The 25881-nt window shown below is 37.4% G+C and overlaps 1 protein-coding gene across 7 annotated transcripts in view; it reads right to left on the reverse strand.

Moving 5' to 3' along the window:
- The window catches only part of TBC1D5 (TBC1 domain family member 5), a 328963-nt gene that overhangs the window by 11106 nt on the left and 291976 nt on the right, over positions 1 to 25881 (reverse strand). For all 7 annotated transcript variants that reach the window (XM_074838561.1, XM_074838552.1, XM_074838516.1 and 4 more), the window contains 3 exons: positions 17833 to 17932; positions 832 to 911; positions 42 to 218 (listed from right to left, as the gene is read on the reverse strand). In XM_074838561.1, the coding sequence (XP_074694662.1) occupies positions 42 to 218; positions 832 to 911; positions 17833 to 17932 (357 nt within the window). The remainder of the gene's footprint in view (positions 1 to 41; positions 219 to 831; positions 912 to 17832; positions 17933 to 25881) is intronic.

Consider the following 25881-nt stretch of genomic DNA (forward strand, 5'->3'; position numbering starts at 1 on the left):
CTAATTCCATCAATGGCGCATCTGAGATGTTTTTATCTTACCTGTCGGCCTGGCATGAACTGTTGCTTTGTCATCACAGGTCCCTTTAGGACATCACCTGTCCCCTTATTCTGACTATTGGAACAGTAATGATCATCGGCTATAGTGATCTGCTCATTTTCTTCAGCTTCCAGCTGGCTCTGGTTGAAACGCAATGAACCTTTCAGGATATCTTTGATCTGTTGTTGGATGGGAGAGCAAAGGATGTAAGTTAGAAATTTGGAGGAATTCTAAATTTTGTAAAGCTCTGTGCAGCATGTGTCATACACCATTTCCCCAAAATATTTGCTTTGAAGAGATAGGGAGCAAGTCAATATTCGTATCTGTATTGGTTAAAGATATAAGTGAAATGTGGTTGTGGAAAACAACTATCCAAGAAATCTAAAGAGAATGAAACTGCTAAGATTATTCCCTACCTTGTTGTAAATTTAACATATGTCACATCATTCCTCATAAAATGTATTTTGAGGGAGCAGAGGGCAGTGTAATCAGAGCTACAGATTCTCAGCAGCATTCTCATTTTATGTACGTAGTATTTTTTTTTAATTCAATTACATTCAAGTGTCGTCACATTTAAATAATGGGGACATAGGCATGATTATTCCCTAGCATGTACATTTTGCATTAAGAAAAATGACGGTGTCACACTTCCTCAGTTCTGGTTGATGCATTAGTATTAATAAAACAGCTACAACAAGACAAAACATAGTATATAAAAAGAATAAAAAAGGAGAAAAATAAGAAAGGATTAATAGCACTGAAGGTTACAAGAAGGCTAAGCAATAGTTATACCTGTTTCAAACCAGCCAAGGAAACCAGAATTTCATCTTCTTTTTCCAAGTGTTCTTGTAATATGACCTCCTGAATATTTCCTGCAACATCAAAAGAAAAAAAGGTAAAGGGAAGAAATTCCCTAAATAATCTCTAACGTGTTGCCAATTTACCACTGACTTATGCTCTCAAAACAAAATCCTGTGACCTGCAAACACAATTTTGCACACAGACCTAGAGGCTGACAACCTTATTAGCCATGGAGGTGAGGCCAGCCCGAGCCTGGCACTGCTGCCAGGAGGCCTCCAGCAATGCTGTGCTGCTGAGCGACTTCTACTGCCCCAGCGTACTAATGGACTTGGGCTACTACTGGCCCCTAGAAGAAAACATTGGCCTCTGTGGCTAACGGAGTTACATTCATCGTTGAACCTGCAAATGCTTTGGAAAGCACTCAAGAACATTTACAGGAATCTGCTGCAGCTCACAGGAGGGGTTAGGGTAGGAGTGCAGTAATCTTCATCTTGATCCCACGGCCACTGCAGATGCTAGAATGTTTTTCTTCTTTATAAAAAACCTGAAACTTTCAGTCCCTTTCCAACCCCTTCTTTCAGGTAAAAGACCCAGGGCTGAGCAAACCTTATTTGACAGAGCAGTGCAGTACTGTCACTTCAGAAGACTCCCACTTTGTATACCTATAACGCTGTCCTCCAAGGATGCATTTCAATACTCTGGTGTTTGCAGGAGTCAGGGCTGGAGGCTGGCTAACAGATCAGAGATGGAGCTCTGGTGGTCTTCCTCATGCCAGGGAAATCCCAGGCAATGATGCAGTCCAAACCAGCCCAGAGCAACTATAGCTCCAATAGCTCTGCAGACTCTTTAAACTATGTCAGGTTCTTCTCCAGCATCCTCACTCCTACTTTCCTCTTTAAGAAAACAGGAAAGATTCCTAGTGACAGATTTACAGAATGACATGGCATCTGTCAACTGAAAACGACAGGATACTCTTTTGTGCCACTCCTGTCTTACATACACAGAGCCGGGCCCAAATCCCTCAGTGACATTCATCTGGGAACAATGTTTTACTGCTCACAAATATCTGTATCCCAGGTGCTTCACAATTAGAGCTTTGTACCATTAATCCACAGCTGCATTGCGTTTGTTTGTTTTTAAAAACATCCTACATGTTCAGGGCCTGAACCAGTGAAAAGCTCAAACTGTTGTCACAGATTATGCTGATTATGCTGACAATGACAAACATGATGACACTGCCAACTTTGACACAACATGAAGTTTCAAGTAAAAGCACTGAGCAATTTGGCACAAGTTTCGTGTTTACAGAATAAATAGCAGAAGAATGAGATGTGTGAGACTGGACAAGAAGAAAGATTTAAAGTAGAGAGGTGGATTTAAAACCCACATATTAAACACAGAAGTTTGAAATTGAGTGGGGGTCCAAAATCAGTAATGGGTATAAATGAAGAATGTAAAAGGCAAAGAGGAGAAAGGATCCAAGCCTAAGCACTAAATGAACCACTAAAGAAGCGATCTGAGAAGTAGAAAGAATACAATAGGCTAGAGCCAGGAAAGGACATGACAAGAGTCCATGAAAGGTGGTGTGATCAAGGTCACCAGCAACAGTAGAGGTAGGATAACTCAGCTTTGCATAAGCAGCCTATCTGAACAAGGAGATCCATGTTTACATTGTTTAGCACTCAATATTTACTGTATTACAGTGGCAGTGTCCTGCAGCAATGAAGTCAAATGTAGTACAACTAAATAATGTCTAGTATAAATTTTACATCAGAAAGACACTGCATTATAGAGGCTAGAAATAATATAAAACTAGATCTTTCCACAAATATGTAGCATCATGAATTGAGAGAAAACATAATTAATTCAACATTTTACTTGCTTTTTTTACATTTTACATCAAAACTGTCTAGTCTCTCAATTTGGTAAATAGAAGATATTTACTTATAAAATAATACTTTAGATCCTGATTTCCCCTGTTTAACAAACAATGCATGATTTCACACCTTGAAAGGTTCAGAACTTGAAACATCATCAGTCCAAAGTCTTCATAGGCAGGAAAGCAATGCTTAATCGCAGCCTGAATCACTGAATTCAAATGTTTTTTCCATTTTGCAGCATTAGAAAGAAAAGCATTTCTGTAGTGTTTGTTCCCCACATAAATTAAAACCATGCATTAGAAAACTAAGGTATATATACTAACTAAGCAGATGGACCAAGAAAATAATTTAAAACAAATCTCCAACCTGCCAAAGACCAAATAAGGGAAATCTAAAAAATAAAAAAAATAAAAGTGAGAGAACAAAAGCTGAAAGGCATTCCACATGATGGGTATATAATCTACCATTATTTCTCTTCTTTAGAGATGTTTATAACTCATTATTTTAAAAAATGGAAAAGAATCTATCATCGCTATGAAAACCAGCTGTACCTATGTTTGAAGAGCCAGTACACTGAGAAATTTCTAAGAACTTATGAATAGAACTATGATAGCCAGCAGAAAATATTAATTAAAATGTTCATATCATCACATATTTACTTTAGCAAAATTTATCCCAGATTTTAATATTAGTTTCAGAGAAAAAAAGATTGAGAAAAGGTCTGAAATACAGCAAAATTTTTAATATTGACCTGTTGAGTTTCTAAAATTTTTCCTTCAATTTGCAGTATGTTTTAAAGTACAGTATGACATATGTCTTGGATATATAGGGTCTATTATTTTTAATCAGTTAAAATAATTAAATGTGTTTTGGAAAAATTCCCATTTGGAGCTTGCTCTAAGACACAATTTTGGACTCAAAGAGCACACTTCCACTTAACCCAGAAAAACGCCCCAAACTGCAAATCTCTATAATCAGCCACTTCCCCCCCCCCCCACCCCCCCCCCCACCTCCCCATTAAGTAACAGTTGTGACATAAGGTCATAAATCGGGATGTCTTTCTCTAGTACAATGAAGCAGAATGAAGGTTTCCCTGTGGAATTGGCAATGGATCTTCCTTCTTCTAAATATGACCTTGAACTGCGCATGGCTTCTAATCTACTACCCTCATCCATTTTGAATGCAGAGTTTATTATCTACCAAATAAGTGATAAGTATGGAACCCAAGTTATCAGTCCTCATTCTTTTTCCCTGGCTAATGAGTAGAGAGGAATTAAAGAAAAAAATGCTTAGATAAGAGAACCATATGGGGTGGTGTGATTTTGCATGAGTGCCTCCTTGATCACACCCTCCCGCTGGGGCCACCCTTCGCAATCCATGGGGACTGGAAGCAGAGGTGGGAGGAAGAGGATGGATGGCAAGTGACTCCGTACGTACCTCCGCAGCTGCACTCCCCTGAATGACTGTGCCACAGCTCAGCAGTCCTCACCTGAGGGACTTCCATCCGAGCCTCTTCCCACTGACAGGGGGACCTCATGGGGCAGTCAGTTGCTGAGATGAACTGGGAAACTAAGCTCTCTGGTGCAGACAAAAGCTTTTTATTTTACCCTTCTGTATCTCAAAAGATACCCTTGTAACTGTAAACACTTTTTAAAATGGTAGCTCTGTTAAGAGTGCTAGGAAGCATATTTGATATGATACTGCTCAGCTGAAGGACTTTTACATTAAGCTGAGATGTATCATTTAATTATTCTTCCTTCATAGATGTTGCTGTATTTTGAGATAAGTGCTTTATATATATATAGGAATTGGCCATATTCCTTTTCCACTTTTTCCTTGTCTGATGCTCTATATCAGTACCTCAAAGCTTTAATTAAGTTTTTTTTTTCATAAAATAATAACTATCTTTTTAAAAAAAACCCCACAGATGTCAATTAGGAACTGAAAACACCTTCCTACCTGTAAAACAAACACTGATACAACAAATCAAACAAATTGATTATGTGATTTCTAGGTTATCCAAATCTGCGTCCAGTTGGATTCTATGCTATAAATATCTATTTTATCAGGATAGCTGTTGTCATTCAAAAGTTAACAAAATTCTATAGTACTTAGAAGACTAAGGCAAAGTCAAATATTTCTGGCTACCTTTTTTTTTTTTTTTTTCCTTTTTCTTTCATCAATATTTCATTTAGCTGATGCCAAATGCTTTCTGCAGAAAAAAAAAATATTTCTATTTCAGTGAAGTTCTTACCAGAGCAAAACAAAAGGTGAATTTTACAACCTGTCACTTGGTGGCTGGAGCACTGCTATGATATGTAGGAGATCCCAGACAGCCATTACAAGATTCTGGATTTGTTTCAACGTAGTACTAACAAACCTCTAAGTTTCACAAAATGAATGGTCATACCCTAACTGTATTCTTGACTAAGCTTCAGAAATACTGGAGCTGTAAAACCAGTTGTTCTCTTCAGAAGTCAGCAATGTCATTCACTATTATGGCTACCCTCAAACCAGACTCACAACCCAAGGGATGCTTTTTGTATAGTTGATTAGAATTCATTTTGTCAAATGAGCAGATTAATTTAAATTTGATAGATACTAGATCAGTAAATCAATAACTAATTCCTCAGCAAGATTATGATCAGCTGCCTTGATACACTTTAAAGCCAATGATAACTACAGAGAAGTAACATGCCATGACTGCATTCTTGTTCTTTTCTACAAAATATAGAAAAACAATGTATCAAGTAGTGATTTGGGTAGCAACAGTTGAAACAGCTAAAAATTATGATGAAATGTATTTTCATTTCTTGCTCTTAAGAGTTATCCCAAACTGCAAGCAAGTTCAGATGAAAGCTCACTGTAGAAGTATTTTTTAAAAAATCAAGATTTCTATTTCTTCTTCCTAACTTAATTTCTAAAATTTAAACTGAAGACATGCTATCATCCTCTGTACAGAGATGAAAGAGGAGAATAATCCACAGCAGCTCCTAGCAGGAAAATTAGAGAAGGTTTATGCTCTTTGATGACTCAACTGCTACATATTGCATGATGGTGCGTGCAGTCACTGCTGAGCTCCCTAGTCAGGGAAAGGGGCTGTTCAAAACTTTCCTCTCCACATGTGGAAAAGATGTTAGGCTTGGCCTAATTACTTTAGAGGCTTATTAAGTAAACTAACTTTCACTGAAAATTTTTAATGCATTCAATACAGATTCTGTAAGAAACCCACTCAGAGTGGGAAAACTAGTCTGCTGTAGACACAGTCCTCTCAGGCACCCCTTCATGCCCGCCCATCTGGAAGACAGACCTGCACCTCTTCCCTTCAACCAGAGAAGTGGGAGATAGGCAGAGCTACAGCCCTGCTGGATGAAGGCACAACACAGACTTAACTTTATACTGACACACAATCAGATGGATGTAGAGAAGATTGAACCTGCAAATAGCTTTAATGCCCTTGTTCTCTTAGGTTCTTTGTTTTCTCCTGTACTGCTGCCTTTTTGCAGTGCATCTCTCCTAATGATTTCTATTTTAAATCAGCCTCCGTGGGGCCTTTCCAGGAAGATGACTCCTGCTGAGAGAAGCTAACTCAAAATAGCTGCAAGCTTTATTATGAATGTTGCCTTTCTACTACTAGTTCCTGATCAATGACTTGTGAACAATCAACAGTGCCAGAATCATGTTAAATCGACTTTTTTCACCCTTGCTTTCCACTACTGAGGAGACTGCTCAAACTCAGAATGCAGAAGCACCTTCTCATTGCCAAAGTAGGCAGCAGTAAGGGGAGAACTGGGTGTATTAATTCACCTCCTTATTTTTCCAAAAAAAAGGAAAGCAAAAAAATCCCAAGGTTCCCATAGATGTCAAGGCACAATCAACTCTCTGGCCTCATATTCCAGTCCTTTTGTATGATCATTTTTATGAAACCAGGGTTTACAGAAAATGCTTCCAATATTTCCTGCACAGTATACTAGTTATAGCAAGACTGCTTTTTCACTAACATTAGAGGGCTGGAAGGATGAACTGGGAACTTAGCTTCTGATAATCAATTTTTCTCTCTTTTCACAATAAATACTTCTTTCCCACCTGAACTTGATCTGACTGATCTCGAAAATGTGCTCTCTCCTTAAAATTGGACAGAAAATCTACAACTTAACAGTGGATTTGTGGCCTTTCTAGAGACTACACTGTATGTCATAGTGATATGCTGTTTAATAATGCCGTTCAGGATGTTCCCAAATACTGCATTTTCTTTCCAGCATTAAAAATACAAATGAGAGGAGTTAAGTTTCCTTCTCAAACAATAGAGTTTGTGATCTAAGAGTTGATGAAGGCAACACCACTAAGTAGCCTAACTTTCATTTATCAATTTCATTCTGAATGTCAACTCTTATTGTAACAATTACGCATTGTATTAGAAGCATCACTTAGCAACATTTGAGTGTTAAAGAAATTAAGGATCTTAAAAATCTGAAGTATTAAATTCTTTGTGAAGTATTACATTCTTTAAAACATTTATTTTAATATAAATTATGTATTTATATAGTATATACTTCTGATTCATGTGGCATGTGTGAAGCACCAACACTTTATCAATATTTAATGTGTGCTAATGCTTGTGACATCAGAGAAATATGTGGTAAAAAGTCACCAACTATCAACTCACAGTGCACAGAACTGTAGACGTACAGAAAATGAGGTTGGTAGGGTCATGAAGTCATTTTGCCTTCCTTGCTCAAAGGCAAGATCAACTTTTAACTATGAACTCTAATTTACACATGATAAGCAAATTATGCTTAACGTACACCTTATGTATGTGTCAGTGCCAAGGCGTACCAGGACAAGAGTGTATTCCCAGACATACTGTGCTTTTAAAGAGAATATAAAAGAGCACAGGCACTGTGCCTCCCACGGCAGGTGACAGAGCATTCTCTTCCTATGAAGGGCTAATTTTTTTTGAGAAATTTTGGCCCTGATGGTGATGATACACTGTACCATCCCACACTCCTTACATGAATGTACAGTGCTGATCATTGTTAAGACAAACGACATCTGTGTAGTAGCTATCATTTCATGTGCTCCATATTCCCCCATCTCCATTCTGCTCACTAAAACTCTTTACCCATGACTACAAACACCTACTAGGACTACCAGCCTCTGAGCACCTCTAAGCAACATATTTTTCTTAAAGTTCAAAGCTAGTTTTCTTCTCTCTCTTCTCCTGCAGAATTGTTCTCTTGCTGTTTACATTCACTAGAAATAGAAAAGTTACTCTGGTGTGAAGTGACAAGCAAATGAGATTTCGTTCTGCATAAGTGACAAACTTAATAGCCATAAGAAATCGAAACCTTTCCTAAGGGGAAACTATACATTTTCTCTTCCTTTCGTTCTAAATACTTTCTTCATACTGCAACAGATTGCAGACATTACACCTTAAAATTACTATGTTTGCGTAAAAGACAGTTATTGTAGATCTTGTAGAGATTTTGAAAATATAAAGTTTTCTACTTCTTGTATGGCTGAACTCATTAAAACTGTTTCTGATTTTACAAGCAGAATGATTTAAGCAAATACCATTGTGGTAAATGCTACATAAAAACCTGGACAGATTGAGAGTTTTGAAAGCAAACATCCACAAATGCCTGAAATTCCATTTAAAACATTCTTAAGGGATTTTCTATGATGCGTGTCATATATAGAATAAATGACAACAAACTGTGAAAACAGTTTTTGAAGTTTTCTATAAGATCATTTTCTCCAGTACAGAATTAAAATGTTATCTCAACCTGTGTTAATAAATACTTCTGAATATATCAACATGCATTTTCCTTTAATTGATCATTGTTTAGAGTTTTTCTTATTTGTATGAAAACCACCATTGCAGTTATTAGTTTCTACTGTTCTGTCAATCTAATTGCTTACAGTGAGGACTTATGGAAACAAGCATATGAATTACTTCATTCCAGTTAGCTTTAGTGTTTGACCTCTGTGGAGAATCTCATGTGATGTTAAAGCATTATGCATTTGCTTATTTCTGTGTGTAAGAGAAGTATACACTGATGCATTTTGTGCTCTTTTCCACTGTAAAGACTTTAAGGGCTACCGTTGCATACTTTATTCTTGAAAGATTGAGGGTCAAAGAATGTATGTTAACTCCTCAGACAACTTCTACATTTTGGATCAGGTACATCAACATTGTTTAAATATTTACCTGGTTAACTGATATTTAATAACCATAACTGAATAACTTGTATTGAGGGTGTGTGTTGATTTCAGTCTGTGCAAGTTTTGCCTATGTAAATAGCAATATACTGGACAATTATAGGTTAAAATACTGCACGCAAAAGGTTAGTTTACATTTCTCATTTAAAAAATATCCACAGTTTTCTGTGCTATGAAGCTGGTGAAATTGTGCTGCCATTCAGAAAAAAAGGATGTTGCAACTTATTTCAGGTTAAAATCTACAGACTACCCATGACTTAAGTCTTGGATAGTTGTTTCTTCTGAGGTGAACTGAACACCAATGAAGACAACTAATGCGACACAGGAGATAATACATACATCCAATACATGTTACTAATGTAATTATCATGGCTGCTGCTCAGTAATTAGTATGTTTCCTACAGCTATTGTAGCCTGGAAGAAAAGCTAAAGCATTGAAGCTAAAGACTGCTCTTCATTAGGAAGGAATACACAGTTTGAAACAGGCCCTTTCAATTTTCAAGTAGCATACAGAAAGAAATTATGGATTCTGACTACAACTATAGGACTTATCAGTTCTCTTTAAGGACAGATATAGCAAAGACACTTACTTCAAGTGCCACCTCCAGGAGGCAGGGAAGAAGGAATGGGGCCAATTTATAAACTTCACTGTATCATTCAATCTATTTTGTGTTAATCACCCACATGTATTGTATAACTTTTTTTTTTTGGTGATTTTTTGAGACCTTTATGATTACCCTGTGGTTATTCCTTCATTGAATAAACCTCAGTCTATTAACTATATTCTCTCTGTTCATGATAAACTTTTGTTTCTAACCCATGGCATTTCTGCAATAGAAAACATATTAGGGTGAAATGTGCCATGAGGAGATGGGGCAGTACTCCTAAAATCAGTGTTAGACTGTTAACGACTTTTTAAGTATCCACAGAGTGTATTTGGGTTTTGGGTAAGACAACTGCAATTTTTGTTTCATTGTCTGAGAAGCTGGATGTCAGAAATGGATGAATTGCACAGTATATCCATTCAGTAGTGTTCTCAGTTGCACATGAAACTGCTTTGGCTCTTAGAAGAGACTTTGACTTAAACTGGTTTAAAAATAAAAAATAATTAGAAACGCATGTTAAAGAAAAGCCATTTTCCTCTGTTGCCTTAGTTTTGTTCCTTGCACTTTTGAATGTCTCGCACAAATTTGATAAATGTATTAATTTTCTGTTTTCTGCCTCTGTACAGTTTTGAGTCACGCTGCTGCTCTGTTCTGAAGATGGGGACTTTTCCACGTCACCTAGTCCCTCTACCTACTGCAGCCCTCTTCAGTGAAAACAGTTGTTGTCTGGGATCATTCAAGTAGCTCTGTGCCCTTCCTCTAACGATGCCATGTATTTTGAACATGATGGGCAACTGTGAAAGGCTAAACAAAGTATGAAGACTGAAAGAAACATATCATATATGCTTCTGCTCACCTGTTTGGTTAAACATAGCTATAATGATTTAAATTAAAGGTGGATCTTGAAGAATATAAGAATAAACAAACCAGTGACTATGGTAAGGTTCAGCTATAATAATGCCAAAGATCTTTATGGAAATAATGGGGAAGTGAACAATTCAGTCATGTCAGAATTTAGCTTCTGCTAAAGTTTTATTCTCTAAAGCTGACATCAGAAGAGAAACCAATGCCTAAGAGATGCTGAGAAGGAAAGGGTGGATTGCCAGTGGCCGTCAGTGGCAGGGAGATGTTCACCACACAAATGGAAGGAAGCAAGAGGCCAGTGGAAGTAAACATTGTGATAGGAATTCAATGAAAGTTGCAGGGAAAGCTATTAATGTAATGATGGGGTGCATAAGCTTAATTATTTTCATCTTTTCATTCAGACTACTGGGATGAAAGCATCTGTAGGTGCCTACCACAGCCGGACTTTCAGGATTGGCACAGTTGTGGCAGAAAGTAGCTCTCCATCAGTTGAACTGTGTGTTTTTGAACTTAGGAGTTACCTTCAGGGGACAAAATGGTGGTTAAAATTCATGGGGCATGAAGAATTCCACTTTTATTCTTCCTACATATATATATAGCATGACCAGAAGTGAGAGTCTGAAAGTCATGCTATACAACAAATATTTATTTCCTAGTAACCATTCCTGTATTTGGTTCAATAAATTTGTTAATGTTCTTTATTTATAAGCTGTTTTCATAGGTTAGTTTACATCATTACTCTTAAGCAAAGGAGCAATCCCCTTAGACTCACAGGGTTGTGTTTGATGGGGCCTTTTTTATTTATAGCATTTCTCATCACACTGGGTTTATAAACTATGGATTATTTTATTTATATCCCAAGCATAAGAGAACTCCTTTAATGCACTTGCTTCCTCAACAAATCCTGAAGTATTTCATTTCAACCCAGGGCAGCAGAATAATTTCCATTTCATTTTATCCTTACAAAAATGTTGTAACCTTTCACCTCATCACATGATACATAAAACAAGAATTCAGTACTATCTTGCATACATTTAACAAGTACTGCATCCAGATCTATATTGGGCAATATATCAGCCCCTAAATAATGAGCAAGTCAGTCAACTTTCCCCTCTCCCTTCCCCACTGCAAATGATCCTTATAATGAAATGCATCTTTCCAACAAGTGCATCCACTGTTAAAAGAAGGATGGATGAAGTCAGTCTAATTAAGCCTTTAAAGGTGCTATTTAACAGAGTAACTAAAATTATACTAGCAACTATATCCTGTAAGTATTTATCTGTCTATTTTCATATTTTTCCTTCCTTGCTCATGGTGTTTGCAGTAATTACAGTGAAAGGGTGGCTTTGAACTGTGTTTACTAAGTCTTCCAAGTAATGTTTGTCTGGGAGATGTCAGGCAGCATAAGTGTAAGTGAATCTTAAAACTGCCAGCATGGCTGTGGCAGGGACACATCCTGTGATCCCATCCAAAGGGCTCCCAGAAGACTAGCTTTCATTTTTTTGTTACTGTGATGCCATAACTTCTGGGCAGTTTGTAAATACGTACCGTTATCTACAGGCTACCTATGCAAGCCAAGAGCTGACATGTCATTCCAATGGCAGAATGCCAGTGGTGTTTAGAAGAATGGGGAATGGAAACCACTTTTCCACATCGCTTCCATAATGCACACTGGAGGGGCAGAGATGTACTGGAGTAGTGGTGAAGGACATAGCAACATATTACAGATAGCAGAAGTCACATTAGAAAACGCAGCACAAGGACAACTCAACTAGCCCTGTACAGGTAACTCAGAGAAGGATTTATTTGCTTTGGCTTAGTGGGACCACAGTGTTTAAGCATAAAGCTTACTAGATGTGGGTCAGAGCCGAGAGGTTTTTGTGATGTTGCCTCCAAGACAAGAAGTGATTTAGAAATCTCGATATTGAGCAACATATTTCTGAGACCCACCTGAATGTCTCTTTATCAGCTGTCTCAAGTTTAGCAGTACCAGTATGAAGATGAAGTTAATAAAACCAGGCAGACATGTTTCTTCTAGTATAATTGGGTACCTTTGCACGTATTTCAGGGTGTTGTGCAGAACTCTGTGAGCTAACTCTTTGCAGAGCTGGTATGAGTCCACAGGGCTCATTAGCTGAGGCTCTATGCTGTGAGAAAGCAGTTAAATTGCTTCTGAATCTCAGCTAGCTGGGGAAGCAACCTTCTGCATTTACATAGTGCTGCCCTTAAGCAAAAGCAAGTGTGGAATGACCTTAGTTTCTCTACTTTCATAACCTGATAAATTGCCCATCAAAAAAGAATAGTTTCTATATAAAGATCCCCATATCCAAGTTAATACTGAACCAATGTTCCTTTAAATTGCCTCTCATGAAAAGGGCTTCCTGTACTACATGTGTAATTATTTGGTAAACTTTCACACACTTGGAGGTCTGAAACTATATCTCTGTTGGAAACAAATGGTAGGTTCTTCTGTCTTACAGAACAGCGATGGATTGGTTCCTGTCCCTTATAAACAGATGACATTTTAAAATTCAGCACTTTTCTCTAAGGAACAAAACTGGCAAGCTCATAAACATCCTTCACAATCTCTCACATTAGTACTTGCCCATGGAAGACTGATACTTCTCCAGGGTCTTAATTTATTTTTTGTTAAGAGGGTGTGCTTTAATCCTGGGCCAGTGCTGACATGGTCTAAACCTCAAAGATACTAGAACAGCAGATGGTGTCAGATGGCAGTGTCATTAACTGGTGTCACTTGACCTGCCATTTAACAGCACTGCACTGTGTTGGCTTGAGCTTGGGATGTAATGAAGCTTTGCTCTTTAGGACCCTCCAGATGGACTTCATGTTGAACTAACACCTCAAACTCAGTTCCATGTCAAATGTGAAGGACAAGTGAGGAGCCTTCCAGCAGATACTGTGGGACCTCCTGTGTGATGTTTGGGTGCGGGTCTCTTAGAAAGATTATTCATGATCTGGTCTAAGACATCAGACAGAGGTCACATTCACCAGGGAAAATATTCTTTTGAATGCACTTGCTAGCTTGATGCTTTTCTTTACACATAGTGAAAGAACGGAACGGAGGAAACAATCAAAACTCTTCAAAAAGTAAATAACATTATGACAGTTTATAATATGGTAATACTTAACTGGTATGGCTTTCTGAATCATCGAGCCTTGAGGTATTTATGTGCACTAACAGAAAAGTACCTCAGGAAGAAAAATGCTGAAGAACATTACTGTATTACTGAATGCACAAGGGACAATATTATTTCCTGAAAAAGGCCAGTGTATGTGAAAAAATAACATCAAGAAAATGTATCTGTGATGATGCTGGAGCCGTAATAGCTATGGCAGCTACACTTTTTCACTATCAGCTGAGTAATATTCTGCATTCATATTGCGAACAAAGCCACAGGATTGGATGTATCTTCATTTCATTAATGGAAAAATTGAACACAGTTTTTTGGGGTTTTTTTTTGAAAGCCATGACAAGCTTGTGAAAAAGGGTGGGAACAGAAGTAAAATCTGCCTTCCTATCTGTCCTTTTTACATATAAAAATTTTAACATTTGTCCTCAGAGGCATTAAAAGGCATTCCATCTTAGCAGTTCTTAAAGCTCTTCCTAATGCACAGCCCTAAAAAGGAGACAAAGATCACAGAACGGCTTTTCTGCATTTTCATAATCAAAAACCTATTTCTACTTTCTACACATAGCACTAAGTAGTAATATTTCGGAACCATCATTCATTCCCATGGTAACATCCTCTGATATTACAAGCAGTTAATTATGTTGTTGCTGTGTGGTACACTGTGTGGTTTATTTACGGAAGGAGATAAACATTTAATGAAAGCATCTTTGAATATATGAACAAAATAAAAACTGTTGTTCTATCCCTCTGGTCTTTCCTTGCACTCTATGCAAACAAAATGCAGTACTAGCAGCTATCTGCTGAAACCTATAGAAATACAATGGTCTTGGTAAAGAAATGTAATATTATAGGGCAAAGAGGCAATCTTTTTTTTTTAACAAGACATCATACAAAAATATACTTTGTATAATTGCATTTGATATTAATAGATTATAAATTACTAGGGTTCCAAAACAGAATAGATGACTTTGTGGTCATTTTAATAATTTCGCAGCCACAACACACATCATATCTCTCATGAAGTAACTGCCCCTGACTGTCATTAGAATTCTCCCTGTAAGGGAAAGAACCTGAGAAAAGACAGCCAAAAAAATCTGAATTGTCTCACTGGAAACCACAAAAAGAACATTCTATAATTGTTTGACATTCTGATTTATAGTGCCAATTAAATAATTCTGTGGTGAATGGTCACTGGAAATGCATTTTTATAAGCTTGAATTACTATTGTTTTATTAAAAAGTGACCTGTAAATATAATGCAGTCAATACAGGAAAAAGAATAATAAAGTCTGAAAAAAACTGTTTAAAATGTCAATATAAAAAAATGTGTTTTTTTTTAAAAAATAGGAACCTTAAACTTTATCAAATTTAAAAGGCTTAGACTAAAAAACTGACTTACTGATAATTCTTAAAAATGTTGTCTAACTCTTTGTTAAAGGAAATAGTTCTGTAAGGCTCCTCAAATTTTATATATCCGTATGTTTTTATCAATAATTTAGACAACTAGTAAATGTATGATGGCTAAGTCTGCAGTTAGAGTGGTAGCAGAAAACAGAGTACATTGCAGAGTTACCTGAATTATTCAGCTAAAAAGCCAAATGACAAGAAATGAATTTTAATATAATCAAATGCAAGGAACACATATGGAAATAAACATTTCCTAACTTTACCTACAGGATAAAATCCTCTGTTTAGAAAGCCATGATCCACCAAATTTTAAAGGTCATAATGGATTATCACCCCAACCTATCACTGTATCAAAGAGCACTAATGTGATGCTGCATTAAAAATGTTTAAAAAGAGGAATGCCGCATAAGAGTAGAGAGATGACCTTCCCTTTGCTAAGTAACCACTTTGCTGAGCCCAGTGCTGGCACAGTATATCCTGATCTGATTAACCCACTTCAAAAGGCATATGAAAACCCTGAAGAATTCACAGGAAGACCACAAAAATGACTGGGTCTAAAAAGCAACCCCTATAAAATGAATCTGAAAGTGGTCTACTTAGCAAAGACAGTGTTGAGAGATTACTTATTCACTGCATATAGTTAAGTTAAGTGAGGATTTTCAACCTTGCTATCAAGAATGCTGCAAAAGCCAAAAGCTGGGTGATAAAGTCAGAAAAATTCAGCCTCGCAGGAAGAAGTAATATCCTTGAAGTTAAGTGTCCTGACAGATTACAGGTTCTGCGATCTCTGAAATGAAACAATTTTCATGGGTAAGAGATACCTGGAAGAGAATCAGACCAGGTGTTAACGTTTCCCTTAACATAGAAATTACCAGTTATGCTCTGAGTTTTGCTTTGCTGCCATTCCCTGAAGCCCTGAGCAGCGGATGGACACTGGAGATAATCCTCAGGGCATGTTCTCTGATGTTTATAGAGAATCCATTTTCTTGGACAGCCTGCTGGCATGTGCTGCTCAGATCACCAGGATGAACTTGATGCACAGATTTCAGGTCAGAAAGGATTTTGCACAGGTCAGACCAGCAAGAATCCTGGTGTTTTTTTTCCTGCCTTCCCATGGATCATCTGCTGACTGATTTGGGGATACCTAACCTCATCAGTTTGCTACAAGTGCTGAAGCTGTGAAGGTTGGTGGTATCTCAGTCTCTCATGTGCTCTGTTTATCACATGTAACTGTTAACCTCTATAGGATTTAAACGCATTAGTGTAATGCAAATTTACAAAGTTAACAGCCCCTGATGTTCACAAGACATGAAAGAATATTGTGAAGAAGTACAGGGAGTAGGACTTTGAGGAAACTAGGCTGGAAGGCTCTGAAGAGTGCCACAGGGGTGCCAGGATGCACCCGGTGCACCCCTGCAGCCAAAGCTGTACAGGGGATGGCTTTCCCTGGCCTGAGAGGGAAACAAACTCCTCCACGGTGCTCTTCGGAGACTACTGGCCCTAAATGTTTTTGTTTCTAATGTATTCATAAAAAAGAATTTAACACCTGGATATTACCACAAATCTTTTGCTTTCATTTCATGGATCCAGAAAGGCAGATTACTTCAAGTATCTGTTTGGGTTTATTCTGATCTCTAGTCCGGAGCCATAGCTGTTGAAATGCTTATGCTTGTACCTGAACTGATATCCCTGCTAAACATTCCTTGTCTTCTTTCCTAAAGGAAAGAAACTTCAGCTTTTCTTCTTGACACAGAAATATTTTCCCATCATTTCAGTAGCTAATAATTTATCCCTTTTGCTTGTTTCTAGTCTCATTATTGTTCATGTACCCTCACAGAAGCAATACAATACATCAGACTAAAGCTGTTGGGGTTAGACGTTTACACTTGGCTTTCAAAGTCCACGATTCCAAACTTTCAAATAACACTGTATTTATAGCTTGTCCTAGGCTCGTAGCAGCAGCTACTAAAACACTCACATAAAATAAAATGAAAATACAAGTATAATCTGGCAAACTTAGGTATCATATATTTAGTTCTACCCACTGAAATATTCAAATTTAATTTAATTTGCTTAGATGTTTCAGGCTATAAATAAACCTTAAAATTACTACAGTTGTGCCCTGGTTTATTAAAAATAGTGCTTTTTCACATAACTAAATATACTAACTTTTGGAGTTCAGTTCAACACAGTTTATAAATCCTGCTTTTATTGAAGCATAGCTAAGCATATTTACACCTGAATTGATTGAAGCTTTTAGTTTACTTTCTCTGATTTGTCCTGGCAATATATAAGTTGAATGTTAGATTGGAGTCTTTGCTGATTCTGTTCCCAATGTACTGACTTATGTCTTACTGTATTTCTCCCGGTCTGAGCAAAATATTACAAACTAGACAGCCTACAGAAACACATTTTTACATACTGAAGGTGATCAGCATAGATTGTGAAGACACTACATTTAATGAAAGCATATGAATTTTATACAACCATCACTGCATGCATCAAGTATCGTTCTGGGACTGTTGAACTGCAAACGGGCTTAAAAAGTGTAAGCTCACATCCTGTGAACTCCAGCATGTCTCTTACAATACAAGAAACCTTAGGAACAGACAAAGGGCATCTTTGCCAAAATGCCCCTACTTTTTTTTAGCATCATCAGTGGCTATCATAACCCCAAGTTTAAAAGTACAACAGTATAATGATACAGTGGTTGGCAGTATCTGATAGAACAACTGGATACATCAATCTTAATGGTTTGTAAAATAATATGCACTGTACTACATAAATATTATTTTAGTTCTAATACAAACATGAAAAGAGCCTTTGTAAAGATTTACAGGTTAACGCAGGGTACTGCACTTACCAAGATGTGTGTTCATCATCTTTGCACAGTATTTGCACATGGCTTCCAAGTCGTTTAGTTGTCCTTGTAGAAATGAAATCTGGGCCTCCAATTCCTCCTCCTGCAATTAAGAGGTTATTAGCATTAAAAACCACCTTTTTATGATACACAGTAAACCTGGTAAGCTAACCCTTGACATACTTAGACATCTTCTAATTTTTCCTGTTCCTTTGTTCCTGAGAAGATTTTGGAAATAAAGAGAATCACCTTCAAATCGTATTTATTCTTTTGTCGTTTCATGGAAATAGGGTTTGGTTTTAATGTTTCAGTGTTCATTAATACTACCCTTTTACCTTCTAAAGAGTCTAATAAAAATCTGCCTATATTGATCCAAGAAAGGTTAACAATTCATATTTCTTTTGCAGATGAGCTATGTGGTTTTGCTTGTGCAAACACAGTACCACAGCAATGGCTGAAAAAACTCACCAAATAAGAAAAATTCTCATTTTTGAAAGAGTAATTTCCACAGCAACTCCTTTGAAACCTCGGAAAAATTTGTTTTTTATATTTCAAGGCATGTATTTCATGAGACCTAATACCATACCTCAAGGAAGCATTACTGCCATATATTTTGGCATATTTATTTGTGTAACACACCGTGCTCTATCTGAATAAAAAAACTGCCCAGCCAACTGCAAGTCCACACACTGTCTTACATAATATTTAGGTGAAAACTATTTTCAACTATAAAGCAGTTACTCTAAATTATTAAATTATGTTTAACAAATATGCATCAAGTGTAATTTAAAATATGAGTAAAAAAAAAAGATTCTTGATTTTAACACCCAGGAGAAGCATTATTATCTAGCCGCATGCCTTGTATAAGCAATGGGAAATACCTCAGCTAAGAATTTCTCTTTGAACTCCTTTCCTTGCCATTTTACAAATGTATCCAGCCTTGACTTTGAAGACCATACTGCAGAGAAAGTTCACCACTTCTTTAGAAAAATTCCTTCAAAGCTTAGTCACATACAGTATTAAGCAGTTATTTGTTTAAGTATCCAATTGAATTCAAGCAGATAAAGGCAAAGTACTTTTTAGCTTTTTGTTTTTCTTAGGAGTTTTGCAGTTCTATCATACTCTTGTTTGATGGGAGATCGCTGAATATTACAGTATGAATTACATTTCAAATGAAATAAATCCCAAACTGATCACCTAGAATAAAGAGAATGAATCAATCATGATTTAATGGTACATGTGATCTTAATCTCCATCAGAAACTGAGTCAGAGACAAGAAAAGGAAACTGGACTGATATAGCATATATTCAAAAGCAATTGATAAACAAAAAGAAATTTAACAGTAGCATTTTGCAAGATCTACCAATACCACTTTTTCCCTACACACTTTTTTCACACTACAATCTCCAGATATTAAACATTTTTTCTTTGCTGTTTATCCTTAAATTAATATACCCACACCTTATTCTACTCAACCTTATACTTTGACCACTTAAGCCTCAAAGAGATTGATTTTATATTTCCAATGTATAGTTGCTGAAAGACTAATCTCCTTCAAAGTCTGCAGTTCTGTCACAGCCTATACAGGCCTATCTGCATTGTTATTTCTGTTCACGCAATGTCCCTCCAGAAGACCTTTTCCTAGTACATACAGCTAATGATTGCAAGAAATAATCTACCATAAAGTTTAAATTGCCAGTGCACAGCAAGTGCAGCTGTAAGATAGGGAAAGGCAACAATATTTGAGTATTTTACTATAAAATAACATAATGAAATTCTAAAATCATTAGCCAGTAATTGAAACCCAGTTTATCTACTACAAGTGAATAAGCAAATCTAACTTCTGGTAATAAATATTTCCATGTTTCCAACAACTATTTTTTCTTATTCGTGGATTAGAACAGCAATAAATTGATTTTCAAATGCTTTTGGACAGTTCTATCCACTTGGGGAGATTCTGAAACTAACCTTTTCAACTGTACAACAGTACCTCTTCATTTGGCACTTGAGACCAGTGCTGAGTAAACTACATCCACCATTCTTTCAGCTCGTTAGGATCCGGCATGGGGAGCAGAAACGTTCGGCAGATGCAGCACACACAAACGAAGGTACTGTGGCTGGGAACTCACAGACAGTGCAAGAGGCTTCCTGTCAAGTGGGAAATCTTGCACAAGGCTGAGTGAATTCCCTTGGAGTTCCTGACTTATCTAGCACCCTCAGGAAGGGCATCAAGGAGTGCTGCCAGTGGGATGTGCAAGACAGTTACCTTGGCACTTGACACATGAGAGACCCAGATGTGCTGTTTGCATAAGAAGGCAACAAATTGTGACAACTTGCTACAAGACATAACCACTGTCTCTGCTGTCACTGGCAGTGCTGTGGCAACCTCTGTGCAGTTGGACCCCTGAGGGTGACCTCCCTGGAGGGAGGCTTGCTCTGTTGTAGTTGCCACAGCAGCAGGTGAAGAGCTGCAAGAAGAGGCAAGTGTGTTTTATTGCATCAGGGTAACAAACAGGTGACTGACAGGATCTTTCAAGGTGTAAAAGCTTATGCAACAGACAGGGAAAGTGCAACTGAGGCAAGACACAGTGGAAAAAAGACATGCACTCCTCAGAAGGTGGAAACTGGAAGCTTGTGACTTCTGGCAACAGGAGAGCTGCCCAGTGGTGCAGGACCCAGGCCACAGAGGGGAAGAACAAGCTCCTTCAGAGGAAGAATCCAGGTTGGACACCATATCAGAGTGCTACTAAGAGAAAGTGATGAGTGACAGAGTGGTTGGTGACTCTCTTCTGGCCAGACTTATCAGATAAGGAGGTTTTCTGCTTGCATGGAGCCACAACTTGTGGTGTTGCTGAAAGACTGTTTGGGGGTCACCTAATGTTCTGACTTTTTTTTCTTATTATTCATACATACACCAATGACACGGTGATCTGAAACCATTTCACTTCAAAAGTGACTGTAGGGCTCCTGAGAAAGGGTGAAGGGGACAGGAATCCTGGTGGTGTTTCTCTTTAATTCTATGGCAAAAGGGAGAAGCCTGGATAGCAGCAGATATATCCCTTAGACCACATATGACTACGTACTTGGTGGCACTAGCTGGGCTTCAACTACTTTGCTTGTGACACCCAATTTCATGAGGAAAGACAACTTAGAGAATAGGTATACCTGGCAAAGAGAGGGAAGAACATCTTTGTGAACAGACTAGCTAATACAATGGGGAGGACTTTGTCACAGAATGGGGACCTAACCCAGAAATACATGAGGAAGCAGCACATACAGACAAGGTATGCAGAGAGTGCACTTGGCTGAGTAAGGAGCTTCTTAAAATGGGAAAAGCACATATGGAGATGGAAATGGTGAAAATGGAGAGCACATATGTGGAAACAATGACAGGAAACAAAGGACAAGCACACAGTCATTGTTTGGGCACAGGAACAAAACAAGGAAGCACAAAACCCAGCTGGAGCTAAAATTAATGAAGGACATTAAAGGGTAACAAGAAGGAATTTTATAAGTATGAAAGCAACAAAAGGAGGTTAAAAGAAAATGTAGGTATATTGATTACTATAGGAGGTAAGATAGTGATAGATAATACAGAAAAGGCTGCAGCACTCAATTCCATTTTTGCCTCTCACTTTTTAGGCCAAGTCTGCTCCCAGACTTCTGCATGTACAGTTTAGGAAGGAGAGGGATGTCTAAGAGTCAGGGAGGCAATAGGTTAGTGAATACCTGAAGAAGCAGTATGCATTCAAATACATGGGGTCACTTGGGATACACCCATGGGTGCTGAAAAAGCTGACGATATGATTGCAACACCACTGGCTATCATCCGTGAAAAATCACTGCTATTACAGGACATACATGATGACTGGAGAATACATCCATATTCAAGAAAAGCGAGAAGAAGGATCTAAGAAACTATACAATGCTGGGCCTCACCTTAGTTCTTGGAAAAATCGTGGAGCATGTCCTCTTGGAATCAATTTCCAACATGTAAAGGACAAGACAATAATCAAGAAAACTCAACAAGGATTTACCAAGAGCAAATCATGCTTGACCAATCTGGTTGCCTGAACTGATGAAATGACTGGCCATGAAGATGAGGGAGAGGCGTGAATGAAATATGCTTTTACTTTAGTTAGGCTTTTGACACTTATTTCCAAAAGTGTGATCATCTATAATATGACAAAGTATGGGCTAAACAAAAGGACTGTAGGTGGGCTGAAAATTGGTCAGATGCCCAAGCTCAAAGGCTAGAGTCAATGTGGCTGGAAATGAGCACAGTAGCCAATGGACTGCTAGAAGGATACTGTTCAGTATCTTCATCAACAGCCCATATGAGGACACAGAATTTACACTCAGTAGATTTTCAGATGATGCAAAATAGGGAGGTGTGACTGCAGTGCTGATTGGTAGAACTTCAATTCAGAAACACCATGAGGCACTGGAAAACTAGGCAAAAGAAACGTTTTTGAGGTTTCTGCTTTAGAAACTGCAATAAGTGCAGAATTCTGCATCTGAGGAGAAAAAATCCAATGCACCAGTGCACACAGGAAAGAAACTTGCTATGTTTCAGGCCTGCTGAAAAGGATCTGGAGGCTATAGTGGCTGCTGAGTTGTTTATAAACTAATAAAGTTCTTTTATCACAAACAATGTAAACAGTGCACTGGCTACATTAGGAGGAATGTGGTCAGCAGATCCAGGAAAGTCATTACCCCCTCTACTCAGTGCTTGTGAGCCCTCACCTTGAATAATGTTTTGGGCCTCCAGTTCAAGAAGGATGTTGAGAAACTGGAGAGAGTCCAGTGCAGGGCTACCATGATGGTTATAGGCCTAGAGGTCAGGCTGAGGGAGCTTGGTTTGCTTATTTTGGCAAAGAGGAGCCTAAGGGGGATCTGCTGGGAGCCTGCAAATACATGGAGCTACAAAGATGATGTAATCAAACTCTACCCAGCAATGGCAGATGATATAGAAGGGACCATGGCCCAAAATTGCCCCTCAGAAGGTTCATATTGGTCATTAGGAAAATATTCTTCATTAGAAGAACAGTGCAGCACCGGAAGAGGTTACTCATAGAAGCGGTAGAGTTTCTATTCAAAGTCACTGACCTGATGTTAGTGATTGTCCTGCTCCAAGTAGCAGCTTGAGCGGAGGTCTCTTGTAATCAACATTTCTAAGACTAGCCTTTTCACAGTATCTTTCTAAAATTGTTCTGCGAATTATGAATGTTTTAATGTTTTGTAAAGGAAAGCAGCAAAATCACAAAGCCCCTCAGAAAAAATGACAATTTTTTAAAGTATTCTAAAGTTAATTCTTTCGCAGTAAAAGATGAAACAACTGATTTATAGCCAGCATTGTGCAGATGCTCTCGATTCTTGTCCCGTTAATATTCACTGCACTTTGAGTGCCAACTTTTATGTCTCACTGTGCTGAGAAAGTGAGTACCCTGGATACCATTTTTATTTTGTGTACAAATAGCAGTGCTGATTTGATCTCTCTTATGCATGAACAGAGACTTATAAATTCTTTGAAGAGGCCAAATGTAAGTCAACAGAAAAACATTATAGTCTATGCTTCCTTGAGAAACCAACTTTTCATCCGAACTGACACACACAGTACCAGAAACATGTGAACAGTGATTCAAGCTCATTCAGCTACAGCTCTCAAAGGTTAACCAGTTGACCACAAAATAAAAATTAATCATTTAAATAACTAACCAAAATAAAAAAATCAGTGTCAATTTACTGAACAACATGTCCTATAAAGCATATAAGCTCAAGATTTTCTAATATTGGGAGCTGCATATGAGGAAAAAATTAAATCAAGCAGCAAATCAAACAAAGGAATCACTGCATCAGACACGGGAGACCAAGATGTGCAAATTTAATGATGCAATCTTGCAGAAAAACAATTTTATACTTTCTGAAAATTTAGTCCCAGGGTACTCAAAAAACTTTTCCACACCTTCCACATTCCAGATAATTTAGACCCCTACAGATAATCAGTAACATCTTGAATTGAATATGAGAATGAAAAGGAAGTAGATTATTTGTGATGTCACGTTGATTTACGTTTCACTAACAACATAAAGCAGACTAGTATTTATGTCTCCAGTCAAAGCAAGACTCTATTTGAGTGCCTCCATATACACATCTCCAACTGTTTTCCTTGTTGTGGCAAGACAGAATCTGCAAAAAACTTGACTTATATTTATGTTTCTCATATTTGTCTTTCTTCTTACCCACATCCAGAACTTTGCTTACATTGTTACATTTCCTTTTTTCTTTTGCCATGAAAACCAATTTTTTCATGAGTAATTATTTGCTATTTCTTTTCTATTTTATTCCACAATCTATACATTTCTGGTGCTCTCCATTTGTCCAAAGCTTGCTCTTCCCTTTTTATTACCTTTCTTTTCATCTATTTTCTCACCTTTACAAAGACAGCTATGGAAATAAATTTTTTACAACCTTCCTTGTCTCCTGAGCTCATAATGAGATCAGTGATGCCCCATTTTTCATCAAATTTTACTGTTTCAGAAAAACAGCTGTGACTAACTCAAAGTGGTCAGAACCTTCAAGAACAGATTACAGAAAGTTTTACAGTTTTGATATTGCAATCCTATCCTTTTACAGCTTATCACTTTACAAGCTGTAATAAGGTTTGAGGACATGGGTAAGGGCACTGGAATTTAGCATCCCACACAAGCCAAGGTCTGAAGAAATATAGTTTTGGCAGAAGCCACTCTTTCCCAACCTTGTTTTTATGAGTTTAAACAACTTTTCTCCCAAATACATGACATGGAGCTTCACACAGAAGTATAAAGGCTGGAAAACAGGAAATATGAACTCACAAAATCAGGACTGTAAAGTCTTTCTTTCATAATATCATTTAGTTTTCAGTCTTACTGTTCGGGAAATGAAAGAAAAATTGTATTTTTGTCTGGTTTACTCATGTAGAAACTCAGGGAAGAGTAACCTCTGTTGTCAAAGGCTTACAACAATATATGTCCAAGCAATTCATTCATGAACACTCAGAGTAGCAAAACTCCATTCATCTTAAAGCTGAATCCTGAATATGAATTCACTTGGCAGCACTACCAAGTGTTAAGTGCAGCAGAAAGGAAACCACCTTCAAAGAGAAGAGTATTTAAAGTTATTTAAGGTGTTTAAGCAATAATGCTGCAATGAAAAACATAACACAGAAAGTGACAGAACTGTGTTGGAGGAATGGCCCAGTCTTCTTGGTGTCTTGTTTGATGCTGGTCGATGATGGGTAGGGTAAAGTGTAATGAAAGATGTATGTCATGATATAAACATGTAATGGTACTGCCCAGAATACTCTCCCAGGCTATACAGATTTGCAGATCAGGGATTTCTTTAACTAGAGGTAGGGTTTTTTTTGTAGTTAATAGCACTTAGACTTTTCCTATATTAATTTACCCAATAACATTTTCAATTCTTTTAGTGTTCATAATAAGAGCACTAAGGAAACATTCCCTGAATCTTGGCAAATTGTCAGGGCAAATTAGAAAATAATTCTGATGATGTATCACAATATTTAAAGGAAAATAATGGGAAAAATGAGATTGATGCATGGAAATCCTGAAGCCAGGGATTTGCTAAGGGTCTTATCAGTACTTAAGTGCTTATTCATAAAACACACACAGAGTACACCTTTTGGATATTGGTAGAATTTTACACATCAAACAAGATTCAGATGTATGGTATAAATTGCTTTCTCACTTAATTTTATGCAAATTTCCCTGGAGTAAAAAGCAGTGGTTACTGTTTCCCATTTGTGAGAATTTATTCAGTTTTTATTTCTGAATCTAACAATTAAATACATGATTTAACCTTCTAATCTTGAATGCCTGAGAGCTGAATGTTGGTTGACACCCCCATAATTTTTTATGATCTATGCCAACCACAGAAAATTCTACAGCATATGCTGACATTTAAAGCCAAAACCACTGTTTTTGAACAATGAATTACACACAGTGGAATTTAAAACAAAATTTTAATTTATTTACTAATTTAACTTTTCTATT

The sequence above is a fragment of the Strix aluco genome, chromosome 1, assembly GCF_031877795.1.
Source record: "Strix aluco isolate bStrAlu1 chromosome 1, bStrAlu1.hap1, whole genome shotgun sequence".
NCBI lineage: Eukaryota > Metazoa > Chordata > Aves > Strigiformes > Strigidae > Strix > Strix aluco.